Genomic DNA, 14,481 nt, shown 5'->3' with positions numbered 1-14,481 from the left:
CATTGGTGCATTTAATTCAAGTAACCATTACATTAAAAAAAAAAAAAAAAGGACAAAGATTCCTTGGGGGCGCAGAGAGGTATAATTTCAATGTTGGTTGCTGATACACTCATGAACACACTTGCATTGCTTTCCTTTGCTTTTTGGACTGCCACTCTGCTTCTTTCCCTTCTCCCCTTCCTTATTTCATGAATTTCAACTTTTTTCTCTCTCCATTTTCACACCCATTCTCCCTCTCTTATTCTTCTTCTTCTTTATCTAACCATTGGCTAATCTCACACCCATAAAGTGGGCTCCCCTTCATATTATTTTTTCTGTTTTTTTTTTTTTTTTTTTTTTTTTGCTTAAAAAGTGTAACTCACACCATTTCCACCTTCCCTTACAAAGTTCTTGTCTGTCTTCTTTTCCCTACAAATTATTTTTAGTACCCTTCTTTTACAAGTTTTTCCGAACTGTAAGTTTCAAATTTCAACCTACATTGTACACTTTTATCATCATTTTCTATTTTTTTTTTTTTTGGATTTCTGGGAATTCTAACATCTGGGTTTTGCTAGATTTCTCATTTACTTCTCTGGATTTTCATTTAATTTTTTTTAAAATTTTTGTTTATATTTTTTGGGTGTTTTCTAGAAGATGGCGGGTGGCGGTGGAGGAGGACCAGGGCCACAGCCAAAGCAAGATGAGCTGCAGCCACACCCAGTAAAAGATCAGTTACCTGGAGTTTCATATTGTATTACCAGTCCACCACCTTGGCGTAAGTCACTTTTATTTTATTATATGATCTCTGTTACTGTATTAATTTGTTGTTTCTGTTTTTGATTTTGCAGTCAATCAATTGTGAAGATCTCTTGTCTTTTGAATTTTGGAAATTGATAAATTGTGGGGTTTATTACTTTTTGATTGTGACCACTCAACACGTTAACTTCGTTTTGGTTTATGTATTGTTGTTACTTTCAGCTTGTGGACCTTAAGATTCCCTTTAGTAAATTATGTTTATTTACCCGATCCTTGATACTCCGACATGAGTATGGTAGCTGTGCACTTTATTTCGAACCAAAGAAGTTAATTTCTGATTTTATGTATAGTTAATAATCCCATGGACATAATTCATAATTTGAATTTTTTTATTTTATTTTATTTTTTTTCCGAGTTATGAAATATGAATATGTATTTGACACTTCATATTGACAAAAATAAATTTTTTGGTCATAAATTAGAGGGAGTATGACACTTGGACACATACTCGTGTCGGAATGGGCTCTTGTAGTGATATTATTAGTGTCATTGTGTGTGGGGGAGGGGGTGGGTGTTGGATTTGTATAATGTTGTTTCTATAAGAATTACGAAGGAAGTTGTAGTTTTCTCATTAAACGATTACATATATATAGTATACAATTGGTATGGACTTTGGCTAAGTTAGGCTATATAAGATTACAATTAATCAATCACTAAGACTAAGGAGTAGATTAAGGCTAAATTATATAGACTAATTTACTGACTAATATTCCTAGAATCAAGGTAGTGAATATTTACAAAATAATAGAAGATATTTACTTTGAGAAGATCATTCCTATCAAGAGCTAAGTGTTTCATTTTGGAGTGAAACACCGGGTTTGCACTTACATAGGTGGCTCCGGCATTGTCACAATAGATGACTGGAGCTGCTGTAACTTTATGTCCAAGTTCCTTAAACAAATTTCGCACCCATAAGATTTCAGCCGTAGCATTTGCCACGGCACGATACTCGGCTTCGGTGGAGGACCTTGCTCTTGAGCGTTGTTTTCTGGATGACCAAGAGATTGGGTTCTTGCCTAAGTAAACAATATATGCTGTTGTAGAGATATAATCATCCTTATCTCTAGCCCAATCAGAGTCGGAGAAAGCATGGATAGTAAGAGGAGAGTTTTTATGCAGAGTTAAGCCCATGTTAGATGTGCCATTGAGGTACCGTAGGAGGCAATGCAATGCTTGCATATTTTGATCACTTGGTCTTAGCATATATTGGGCTAACTTATTGACTGTGAAGGCAACGTCAGGACGTGGTATTGTGTAGGATCCGGCAGTGGCTCTCCATGAATAGACAAAGGAGGATCCGTGACAATGGGTGTGGCAATTGGTTTGGCTTCATCCACGTTGGCTTTGCACAAAATTTCATTAATATACTTCTTTTGACTTAAGAAAAGGCCATTTGGATGGGGCATGACTTCAACTCCTAAAAAGTATGATAGATCACCCAAGTCTTTTAAGGAGAAATGCGCAGCAAGTTGTTGAATAAAAGATTCCATGAATGATGATGTATTGCTTGTCACAATAATATTGTCAATGTAGACAATTAAATAAATGATGTGACCATTTTTGTGGAGAGTGAACAGAGATAGTGTTCCTAAATCCCAAGTGGATCAAATGTTGGCGCAATTCATTGTACCGTGCTCTCGATGCTTGTTTTAACCCGTAAGGGCTTTGTTTTATCTTGCACACATGTGTAGGATTATTAGGGTCACTATAACCCGGTGGTTGAATGGTATAAACATCATCAATTAAAGTGACTTGGAGAAAAGCATTATTGATGTCCAATTGGCGAAGAGGCCAACTTTGGCTTACGGCAAGTGAGAGAATAAGACGGACTGTTGCGGGTTTTACAACAGGGCTAAATGTTTCACCATAGTCGATTCCCGGCCTTTGATTAAATCCCCTTGCAACATACCTAGCCTTGTATCGAATGATATTGCCGTCTTTAACTTTCTTAATTCGAAAAATCCATTTGCACCCCACTGCATTTTGTGAAGGAGAGGAGGGAACAAGATCCCATGTTTTATTTTTCATCAGAGCATCAATTTTGGCATCCATGGCTTTTCTCCACACCGGACTTTTGAGAGCTTGAGTAATATTTTTCGGAACCTCAACCTCGACAACCTCGACATTTAAATTCAATTTGTCAATTGGTTTCCTAATGCTATGTTGAAGTCGGGTGGCCATTTGTGGTGACAAAGGTGCATGGTGGTTCACATTTTGTGGTGATGAGGGAGGAGGTGTGAGAGATGTATGTGTGGATGGAGTGGAAGGAGGTGTGTGGTTTGATGTTTTGGCAGCGAAAGAAGTAGTAGTGGGGTTATTTGAGGAGTGGGGTGGGTTTGGTGTAGGAGTTAGAATGGGTAAGGTAAGAGGTGCCCATTCTTCTACCAGTGATGTATGTGAAGGAAGAGAAATATTTTTCTCAGATAAAGGAAATTTGTTTTCTATGAAATGAACGTGCCTAGAAGTGTAGATACGATGAGAGTTTAGTTCTAGACAATAATAGGCACTTTGTGTGGGTGAATACCCAAGAAAGACACATGGTTTGGATTTTAATTCCAATTTATAAGAATTGTAAGGTTTAAGAAAGGGGTAACAAAGGCAGCCAAAGCTCCTTAGTTTACTATAGTTTGGCTGAACACCAAACAATTTAGAATAGGGTGATTCATTGTTTAGTGTTGGAGTTGGTAGACGATTAATTAGATAAGTGGCAGTGGAACAAGCATGGGTCCAATATTCAAGAGGCATGTTGGCGTGTGTTAATAAGGAGAGTAATGTTTCAACAACATGATGATGATGACGTTCGGAATAGCCATTGTGTTTAGGGGTATGAGGAGCTGTAGTTAAATGAGTGATACCATCAATAGAGAGGAAGAGGAATGTTTTGAGGGATTCATATTCACCACCATTATCCGAGTAGAGAGTTTTAAGGGGTAATTGAAAGTACTTTTCAACAAGAGCCTTATATCGGATGAATGTATTTTTGGCGTCGGATTTATTTTTAAGATGATATAGCCAAATGTATTTGGTATAGTGATCCACAAAAATTATGTAGTATTTGAAGCCATCATAAGAGTAAACCGGTGAAGTCCATAGGTCAGTATAAACATATTCAAGAAGAGCAGAAGATGTAATAGAAGATATAGAGAATGGAAACGATGACTTTTATTACAAGCACAAGAATTACATTCTAGAATAGAAATACTAGATACATTTAGTTTATTTTTACCGATAATTTGCCTAAAGGCATACTGGGATGGATGTCCTAATTTGTGATGCCAATCAAGAGAACTAGTAATTGTGCTTGTGTAGACCTTAGGAGAAGTGGGTTGGACTTCATAGATGCCAGACTTAATTTATTTGCCCCTGGAAGAGAAATGCCCCCGTTGTAAGATCCTTCACAAGAAAAGAGGTGGATGAGAAAGTGATGGAAATATTATTATCTTGACACAATTGTGATATGGAAATAATATTTTTGGATATAGCAGGAACAACAAGAACATTGTTAAGTTTTAGAGAATTTGAGAAGATAATAGAACCAAAGTGAGTAATTTTTAGGCTTTTACCGTCACCAACAGCTAGTTCTTCACTCCTATCATACGGAGTGTGCATAGGGAGATTGTTCAAGTCTGCTGTTACATGGTGGGAGGCACCGCTATCAAGAATCCAGGTGGAAGAGGATGATGTAGCAAGGTTGGCAGTGTTGGCTTGTGGCATAGGAGTTGGACGGTTGTTGTGTGGTGGTGGTGGTGTAGCATTAGGAAACTGTTGTTTGAACAAATTGCAATGAGCAACAACATGACCCTGTTCACGGCACCATTGACATTTACTGAGAAAAGGTCTTGATTGCTTAGTATGATTGTTGGGAGTTGGAAGAATACCTGAAGTATTGGTACGATTGTTGTTGTTATCGTAGATATGGAAGTGAGGCCTTGTTGACGTTGCAAAGGCAGTGGCAGGAAGTGAGGGATTAGTACGGCTTTGCTGCAATGAGAGCTCCTTGTTGATAAGTTTCTTGTGCAGTTCCTCAAATGAGATGGGTGTATCCCTAGCATTCACCGATTCAATGGCTGAGTTGTAGGAGTTATCAAGGCCGTAGAGGACTCGATCAATTAAATCCTTGTGTTCAAACTTCTTGCCCAATGAGGCTAAACGATCGGCACAAGTTTTGAGAGATTGCATATATTCAGTGATGGATTGACTACCCTTGGTGATGCGATTTAGTTGATCCTTGATTTGTTTGATGTGGCCACGAGTAGGAAGGGCATAAGTGCGTTTGAGAATGTCCCACAATTGCTTGGAGGTACGACCCTTAGAGACCAAGGGAACAAGGTTTGGTGATAATGTGCCAAATAGAGCACCAAAGAGAAGACGATCTTGGCGAGTCCAAAAGACATGATCTGGGTTGGGTTCCTTTTCACCACTAGCCGAGGTGATAACATAAGGAGGGCATGGAAGGGAGCCATCTATGTATTGAAACAAATCATGGCCGACGAGTATAGCTACGATTTGAATTTTCTAGGAAAGGTAGTTTGCAGGTGTGAGTTTGATAGTGGTTTGAATATTGAGAAAAGTGAAGGGTTTGGCAGGGTCATTCCCATTGGGAATTTGATAAGAAGGAATGGAGTTTGAGTTGACCATTTTGGTTAGAGAAGAAAGAAAATTGAGTGGAGGGAGGAGATCGGTAGGCTGATACCATATAAGAATTATGAAGGAAGTTTTAGTTTTCTCATTAAACGATTACATATATATAGTATACAATTGGTATGGGCTTTGGCTAAGTTAGGCTATACAAGATTACAATCAATCAATCACTAAGATTAAGGAGTAGATTAAGGCTAAATTATATAGACTAATTTACTGACTAATATTCCTAGAATCAAGGTAGAGAATATTTACAAAATAATAGAAGATATTTACTTTGAGAAGATCATTCCTTAACGGTTTCAAATTATGTTTCTATCTGTATTATTTAATCCCATGAACATTATTTGTATAGTGCATGTGTTTTTGTGGTTATGAACGTTGATGCTGATTATAGTTTATTGGCTAACTTTGCAGCTGAGGCAATTTTACTTGGATTTCAGCATTACTTGGTGATGTTAGGGACAACAGTGCTCATTCCTACCTATTTGGTTCCTCAGATGGGAGGAGGAAAAGTACTTATCTATTGCTTATGCTGCTTTGCTTTGTAATTGGAATTTAAAACTAGAGCTGAAGTCATATGGTTATTCTTTGTAGGAAGAGAAAGCTAGAATGATTCAAACCTTGCTATTTGTTGCTGGTGTGAACACATTGTTCCAGACCCTGTTTGGTACTCGTTTGCCGGCTGTTATTGGGGGTTCTTATACTTATGTTCCCACCACAATTTCTATTGTTTTGGCTGGTCGTTACAGTGGCATTGCTGATCCTCAGGAGGTTCGGTTATTGGAACCATATATTGAGTGATGATATTTGTCCCTTTTGGGGCTTGGTTATGCTCATTAACCACTTAATGATATATATCTTGGAACCTTTTGCAGAAATTTAATAAGACAATTCGGGGAATCCAAGGATCACTTATTGTTGCTTCAATCCTACAAATTGTTCTTGGATTTAGTGGTTTGTGGCGTAATGTGGCAAGGTAAACTAAAATACTTCTTGGCCAAAAGTTTCATTTTGACTACTATTTCGTGATATGGGATAATTATGGGCCGTAAATTCTAGTGTTTTGGCTTGGGAGGCAATGTAAAAATTGCACCATGACTGTTTAACTGCTCATCTATAGATTTTTCAATACTGTATTCTAATGTGATGAAGGACTCTAACTTCTATCCTCGTGTGTACATGTCCTGTATTTGTTAGGTTCTTAAGTCCATTGGCTGCTGTTCCTTTGGTAGCTCTTACTGGATTTGGGTTGTATGAATTGGGTTTTCCTGGGGTAAGTGTTACTATCTTGGAAATCACTGAAAAAAAGATGAGACCTAAATGATGAATATGATCATTCATATGTTACTTGTATGATACTTCATGATAAAGATTTGAGACCTAATGATGACTATTATTTACCATGTGTTACTTGATGAATAGGTTGCTAAATGCGTTGAGATAGGGCTGCCGCATATTGTACTCCTACTCATCTTTTCACAGGTAACATTGGATACTTCTTCAATAATCTATCTGTGATGAAAGCTCCTTAGGGGCATTGACATGAAGTTATAGATTATTTAGTTATCATCAAGAATTAAGAGTTCATGGTTGTCTTTGCAGTACTTACCTCATCTGATGCGCGGTGAAAGACATATATTTGATCGCTTTGCTGTTCTGTTCTCTGTGGCCATTGTGTGGATTTATGCTCACATCCTCACAGTTGGAGGTGCCTATAGGCACAGGTCACAAACAACTCAACTGAGTTGCAGAACTGATCGTGCTGGAATTATTAGTGGTGCTTCCTGGTATGAACCCTTCTCTAGTCTCTTGTATATGGCAACTGAGTTTACATATCTCCTCATGTAAGGCTTTTGTAAGTTAACAGTTAAGTAGGATTTATGGAGGCTAGATCAAATGGAAAACTCTGGATTAGCAAGCTCTATAATTTAAGCTCATTAATGATGTGCTGTGATCTCAACTTCTCTTTTTCATCAGCCAAGAGTTGTTATTAATATCACACTGTGCAATTTGTTCTTTGGTGCAGGATAAGTGTTCCATATCCATTTCAATGGGGAGCTCCAACATTTGATGCAGGAGAAGCCTTTGCTATGATGATGGCTTCGTTTGTTGCCCTTGTGGAGGTTTGTACACTTATTAATTTGCAGAAGCGTACAATTTTCTCTCAAACTATTGTTCATTCTTTATCTTCACTTCACCTCTTCTTGTTATGCTCAACCATGTAGTTCACTCTCACTATTGTCTCACCTTTTTTATTTGTTGTGTGGTAGTCTACTGGTACCTTCATCGCAGTATCAAGATATGCAAGTGCAACTCCTGTGCCACCATCTGTTCTTAGCCGTGGAATTGGTTGGCAGGTGATTATACTTGATAGCAATTCAGAGTATAGGTGGAAAGTACCATTTAAAAAAAAATCCTAAATAATATTGAAAATGTTTTTTCATATGTTGAGTACATTAGAGTTATGTTATTTGTATGGGTTGGTATTGACTCCCTTGTGTGTGTGTGTATGCCTTTTGGTTTCTCCTCTCTTCTTACAGGGAGTGGGTATTCTTTTGTGTGGACTATTCGGAACTGGGAATTCTGCATCAGCATCTGTGTAAGACTCAATACACCCATCCTATGTTATGCAGATATCAGTGTTCTGTTGTAAGGTTAATGTTATTCTTAGATTGGCAATGAGCCGTTTCTTGCTAATGTTCAGGGAGAATGCCGGTTTGCTGGCTCTGACACGTGTTGGCAGTCGAAGGGTGGTACAGATTGCGGCAGGATTCATGATCTTTTTTTCAATACTAGGTAATTTTTATCTTTAGATGTTTGTGGCGGGCATTGTAGATAAATTAAGGGAAAATCGTCTGCGTTGGTTTGGACATGTAAGACGGAGACCCGAGGGTGCACCGGTGCGAAGAGTGGAAGAGTGGGACCATGGAGGGATTAAACGAGGAAGAGGGAGACCAAAGATGACTTGGTTGGAAGGAGTGAGGAAGGATATGAAGTGCATGGATTTACGTGAGGATGAAGTTTTGGATCGTAAGGGATGGAGGAGAAAGATTTATGTTGATGACTACACGGAATAATCAAATTTGGTTCATGTTAGCCGACCCCACTTTTGGGATTAAGGCTTTGATTGATTGATTGATTGATAGATGTTTGTGTCCCCCCTACAATTTTCATCACATTTATTGATTTTGGACTTACTATGACAAGGTAAATTCGGAGCTGTATTTGCCTCAATTCCAGCACCAATGGTGGCAGCTTTGTATTGCCTGTTCTTTGCATATGTTGGTACGTTCTTTGACCAACCAGCAAGCTTCGTTCTATATAGTATATTTTTCAAAGGCTCGAACCATCTGATATTTCTTCACCTTCATGCAATCTGAGCAGGTTCAGCGGGTCTTGGCTTCCTACAATTCTGCAACTTAAACAGCTTCAGAACAAAATTCATTCTAGGTTTCTCAGTTTTCATGGGCTTGTCCATACCACAATACTTCAACGAGTACACAGCAGTGAAGGGATATGGTCCGGTACACACACATGCAAGATGGGTTAGTAAAAACTACAATCTTTTTCTGTTTCCAGAGTTCCTAAATCTAATTTGTATCATGATTAAGCTGGTTTGTTTATGGGATCATGCAGTTCAATGACATGGTAAATGTGCCTTTCTCATCGGAACCCTTTGTTGCTGGTGTGTTGGCATACTTTTTGGATGTCACATTGCGCAAAAAAGACAGTGGGACAAGAAAAGACCGAGGGTCACATTGGTGGGACAGATTCCGATCATTCAAGGGAGACACCAGAAGTGAAGAGTTCTACTCCTTGCCCTTCAACCTAAACAAGTTCTTCCCATCCGTGTGAATTTTCTGGAAAGTAGATCAGATGTCGAAAGTAGAAAATGTGAAAAGATGACATGGTCTGGCCTATTTTTTTTCCCCCCATTCTGATGCTCATTGTTTATACTTTTGAAGTTTTGATGCCGCAGACCTCTAGCTTTAGCTGTGTAGATGAGAAAATTCGAAAGAACGTAAAGGGAAAATTTATATATAGCTTTTTTGCCCGAATAGTTGTATCCCTGGTCCAGGTTGTTTAAAAAGAATTCCAACTATGGAGTGCCTTGGCTTCTTGCTGTTCATATGCTCATATCCTGCTTTGTATAGACCTTAACATGGTTTTATTAGTTTTGTGACTTTGAGCTTCACCTTTTAGGCTTTATAGTCTTATAATGTACTAATCCTTACTACCCCATCTCTTCGTATAATTAAGTCACACTGTCTCAACTACTCATATCTAATGAGGAAGAGTCTTAACTGTGAGGCCCTAGGAAGGGCTGCGCTCCATATCTAACAATATAAGTATGAGGACTGCGCTCCCTAGGAAGAGTCTTACTTGATTCTTAATTTCTTTGATAAACGCGGGCTTGGGCCGCACCCGCAAACTAAGAGAGAGTCCACTTCACAAGTCCGAGGTTTATTCTTCAACACTCCCCATCACATGTAAGGTCCCTTTAACTCAAGGATCACTTGATCCAATTTAATTTGGCCCAGAATACTTGATGCCATTAAAGGTCCCAAACTTTGGGCCTGGCAATATACTTAAACCATTAGAGGTCCCATACCGTGGGCCTTGCTCTGATACCATGATAAACGCGGGCCTGGGCCGCACCCGCAAACTAAGAGAGAGAGTCCACTTCACAAGTCCAAGGAGGTTCCATCCCAAAACCATATGGCAATAGGAGGAGTAGCCTCTTAGCCTTATAAAGTGTTTAATTCTCTCTTCTTCAACCAATGTGGGACACTTACATATAGTGACACTTGAGAGGTTTATTCTTCAACATTCTTATAATAGTCTGATCTTTTATAATTTCTATTCTACTATGTAGCTACCTCCCGTTTGTAATTTCTTACAACTGCCCACGATTATAGGTTGATATTATATCTTTTTCCTTGCTCCTTTCTTTCATCCCTCGTTCACAAGTCAACCACCACCACCACAACGTCCACAACACCTACTCCATTGAAATTTGACCACCAGCACCTAGGCAGCCATTGCTGTTGGAATTAATTTTCAACTTTAAAGATACGTGTGTGATTTATTCCACGTGGACAGAATAAGAAGGTTGTGAGTTGTTTATATTGTAAACACCTAAATATGAGTAATGAAACGGGCTTAAGTAAGATTTTTTTGCAAGTGGGTTAAGTGGTGCATATATTTACAAACGTATTTATGAATGCCTAGATTCCATGGTTTGTTTTGTTTCTTTTGATCCTATTTTCCAAAAATTGCAAGTTGTAACTAAATAAAAATAATTTAATTACAAAATACATCTTTGAAGGAGTACATGTTTGGTGAATAATATTTGACATGGGATAAGTGTTACTCACACAGATCTAAACAATGGAAAAGCATATCAGCATATACTATCATATACTACATCCTCAATCCTTCAATGTGGGAGATGGGGCAATTGTTAAGGGACAAAGGGAGTGGTAACTTAGGGTTGGAAAAAAACTTAACATTTAAATTAATTGAGTTGATCACATTCTACTTACTAGCTCACAAAAATTCGGTGTGAGCTTATAAGTAAATTGATACTATAACTAAAGAAAATCTTATCCAAAAATTTACCAAAAATCTTATATACATAAAATTTCTATGCTAGAAATGAGTCGAGTGAAAACGACTAAAATACACTAATGTGCACGGTGGTGTATGAATAGAATATATCAGCTTTCATTTGAACGTAATTGCCACGTTAATAGTGTTCAAATTAGATCATCAACTAAGTATTCATTTATCCAAAAGATTGATTTAAACATGTTTGATATCGATTGATTTATTGGATGATGCATCAAACTGAGTAGTGATTGCATGATTTAAAAGGCCTTTTTCAACCTGTTTGGTTCCTTTTACAACTACATTTAAATTGTTTTAGGTCTTTATGAATTTTTAAGGGGCATTATCATATTTGAAACTGAAATATCTTAACCAAACAATTTCTTTTGTCCTCAAGAGCCCAAGTGGACCTAAAACTGGACCACTATATTAGCACATTTGGGCTACTTTTGAGCTAACATCAGTTTCCTTAAAATTAGTCTAATCTATTCAAGTTGTGGGCCTAGCCTAGTGCCCCACTCTTTCTATGCAATTTTCCCTTTCAGATCGATATCGATGTTAGTTACGTATATATCCTATTCACTTCACCTTAATTTTGCTGAGTTGAAATAATTTTAATGAACTGAAATTATTTTTTGCTGAACTTAAAATTTTTTTTTGCTGAATTGTAATTATTTTACTGATTTTCTGTTATATTTCTTTTTTAAAGTTATTGATTTTTAATGAATTGAAATTATTTTTACTGAATATTATTCTTTTAAGGTGAAGTGAAACACAAGTACACGACTTAATTATAACTAATGAGACATGTCAAACTGGTTGATTGATCTCTATTAAAAAAAAAGTAGATTGATTTTGGTTCGAATAAGTTTTGGGGTAACTAGATGTTGAGAATAGTTCAAGTTTTATTTGAAGAATAATTGTTTCAAAATCCAAACTGTTCAAATTGGGGCTAATCTAATTTGTTGATACTAGGGTTTCTGACGGGAATGACGTTGCTAGTGTTGGATGTTGTGTAACTTAATATTCTACGCTTATTTAATTTATATATAGGCAATAAATGTGTTGGATGTTGTATAACTATGCAATATTTGAAACTTTAGTAGAGTTAATCTAGATTTAGGGAGGAAGCTACAAAATTTATCAAGCCCGAGAAATATAAATGTTTGATGTATTTAAAGTACTTATTAATTAAGACAAATCAACTAAACAAAGCATCACATAGAAATAGAGAGATTAATAGATATTCAAAGTATCTTTAATTTGAATATAATTGAAATTAACACAACTTTTTATTCAAGAATAATTATTAAATTTAGCCTTAATTGAGGTTACAATTTTTTTCTCTAATGTAATAGGAAAAAAGTAGGGAAAAAGAAAAGAGTTTCTCCAACTTTTAAATGGGGGCAAATATGCAAACAAAACATTTTATGGGGTATAAATGTCCGTACAAAAAAAGAAAAAAGCTTCTCAAACTTTTAAATGTTGGCAAAAATGTAAACAAATATTTTTAGAGGCATAAATATCTGTACACTATTCATAAGAGCTATCTCAAACTATTTGAAAATAACTTTTTATTTTACAAAAATTAATCAATGTAGCCTTAATTAAGGTTATAATTTTTTTCTTTAATATAATTGAAAAAAAGAGTTTTCTCCAACTTTTAAATGGGCACAAATATGTAAACAAACATTTATAGGGATAAAAGCACACTAGACATAAGTGCTCTCTTAAACTTTTTGAAAGATAGGGATATTTTTGCTTGTCAATTGTCATTTTAAATTCATTTTTGGAGATTGTATAAAGCCTTGCACATTTGAGCAATATTTCAAAAATAGGAAATTTGTATCACCAGGATCGAATGACAAAATATTAACTAAGTTCAAACATATAAACAATATCAAAGACCAATAAAAATAGTGTCAAATAGAAAAATTTAAAAATTCAAATTTGTATAAGAAATCTAAGTATCTTATAATAAATGAGCACACATTAAATTATAAAATTTACATATATGTCGCCAGCTTCATTCGCTGCCAAATTTAAAGACATACCCTATAAAAAAATGTAGCAATAGTGTAATAGTGCACCGTGAAGGGAAATTTAGTAATTTCATCAGTCCAACTTAATTAATTATGGAAAAAAATTTATTATATTTTTTAAAATAATTTTATAGAAAAGGAATCAATAATGCCTTATCGTATGCCCTTGGCCTCACGGACACACATTAGAAAATCCCTATGTTATATATAACTTTTTAGTAATTTAAGTGGTGAATTAATTGCATTTTTAGGTCACTACTTTGAATTTCAAGTGCATTTGCCGACTTAGGGCCTGTTCTGATTGACTGAACTGAGCTGAACTGAACTGAACTTATTAATTAGTGATTTTTAACTACGGATTAGTGATCTTTGATTATTTATTATTATTATTATTAATATAATTAATATTATTATTATTATTAATATAATTAATTATTGATGATTATTATTATTATTATTATTTATTGATGATGATGATTATTATTATTATTATTATTTATTGATGATTATTATTTATTTATTTATTTATTTATTTATTATTATTATTATTGTTATCGTTGTAATAAGAGCTTAAAAGAATGAAATTTGGCTTTATATCATTAGCAATATCATTAGACATAAATTAAGAGCTGAACTGAACTGAACTAAACTGAACTGAGCTGAATTGAACTGAACTGAACTGAATTTCAACGGAAGAGAACAGACCCTTAGCTTCTATTGATTCTATTTGTATGTTGTATCTCTCTACTAGTATGTGTCCATTGATACATTAATGTATTTCTTCTCAAAAGTATATTCTTCATATTTCTATTCATCGCATCCGATAATTTCATGCTGCAATGGACAATCTTTGAGTACCTATAAGAAAATTAGAGTACTAATTATTTGTATAATAATTGCCCTATTAAGAACTTCACCTACCTAATATTTGACCATCTTTATATTCTTAACAAACTTTGCTTCGAATTATACAATCACATGCAAATTTGACTCTCTTTTTATTATGCCTAATCTTTCTCACTTATTTTTTATATTTATATATTTATTTTTTCTTGAGCTGATCACCCTGAGATTGACTAAACCATGATAGCTTTGAAAGTGCTAGGGACACAATCACACAACTCTAATTATGATCTAGATTATATTTGATGATCATCATTAATCAATAGTGAGTTTAAAAGCTACATAATTCACATTTTCTTAATATTTCTTTAACTAAAGTGCTTTAATATGGTCCATTTAATTCCAATAGATTCTTTTGTCTTTCTTTTGGCCGAAATGCTATATAGTTTGGATATGAATGAAGTATTTGTCATAATCTGAAAGATAACTCACAACAATCTTGTTGTCACTACGTACCACAATCGTAGTGCAATAGAGTTATGATTTA

At 35.6% G+C, this 14,481-nt stretch overlaps 1 protein-coding gene across 1 annotated transcript; it reads left to right on the top strand.

Moving 5' to 3' along the window:
• The first annotated feature begins 526 nt into the window (after positions 1–526).
• Positions 527–9,551, top strand: LOC145564119 (nucleobase-ascorbate transporter 6-like). Its single transcript, XM_081624461.1, has 14 exons — positions 527–754; positions 5,854–5,951; positions 6,034–6,210; positions 6,315–6,415; positions 6,637–6,712; positions 6,862–6,921; positions 7,042–7,226; positions 7,466–7,562; positions 7,710–7,796; positions 7,980–8,038; positions 8,144–8,235; positions 8,647–8,724; positions 8,824–8,984; positions 9,076–9,551. Exons 1-14 carry the CDS (start codon positions 634–636, stop codon positions 9,292–9,294), a joined length of 1,611 nt encoding a protein of 536 aa, XP_081480587.1. The 5' UTR covers positions 527–633; the 3' UTR covers positions 9,295–9,551.
• The last annotated feature ends 4,930 nt before the right edge of the window (positions 9,552–14,481 follow it).

Source organism: Chenopodium album, chromosome 10, assembly GCF_948465745.1.
Source record: "Chenopodium album chromosome 10, dcCheAlbu1.1, whole genome shotgun sequence".
NCBI lineage: Eukaryota > Viridiplantae > Streptophyta > Magnoliopsida > Caryophyllales > Amaranthaceae > Chenopodium > Chenopodium album.
The sequence above is the reverse complement of the archived record's forward strand: the minus strand, read 5'-3'. Positions and strand labels throughout refer to the sequence as shown.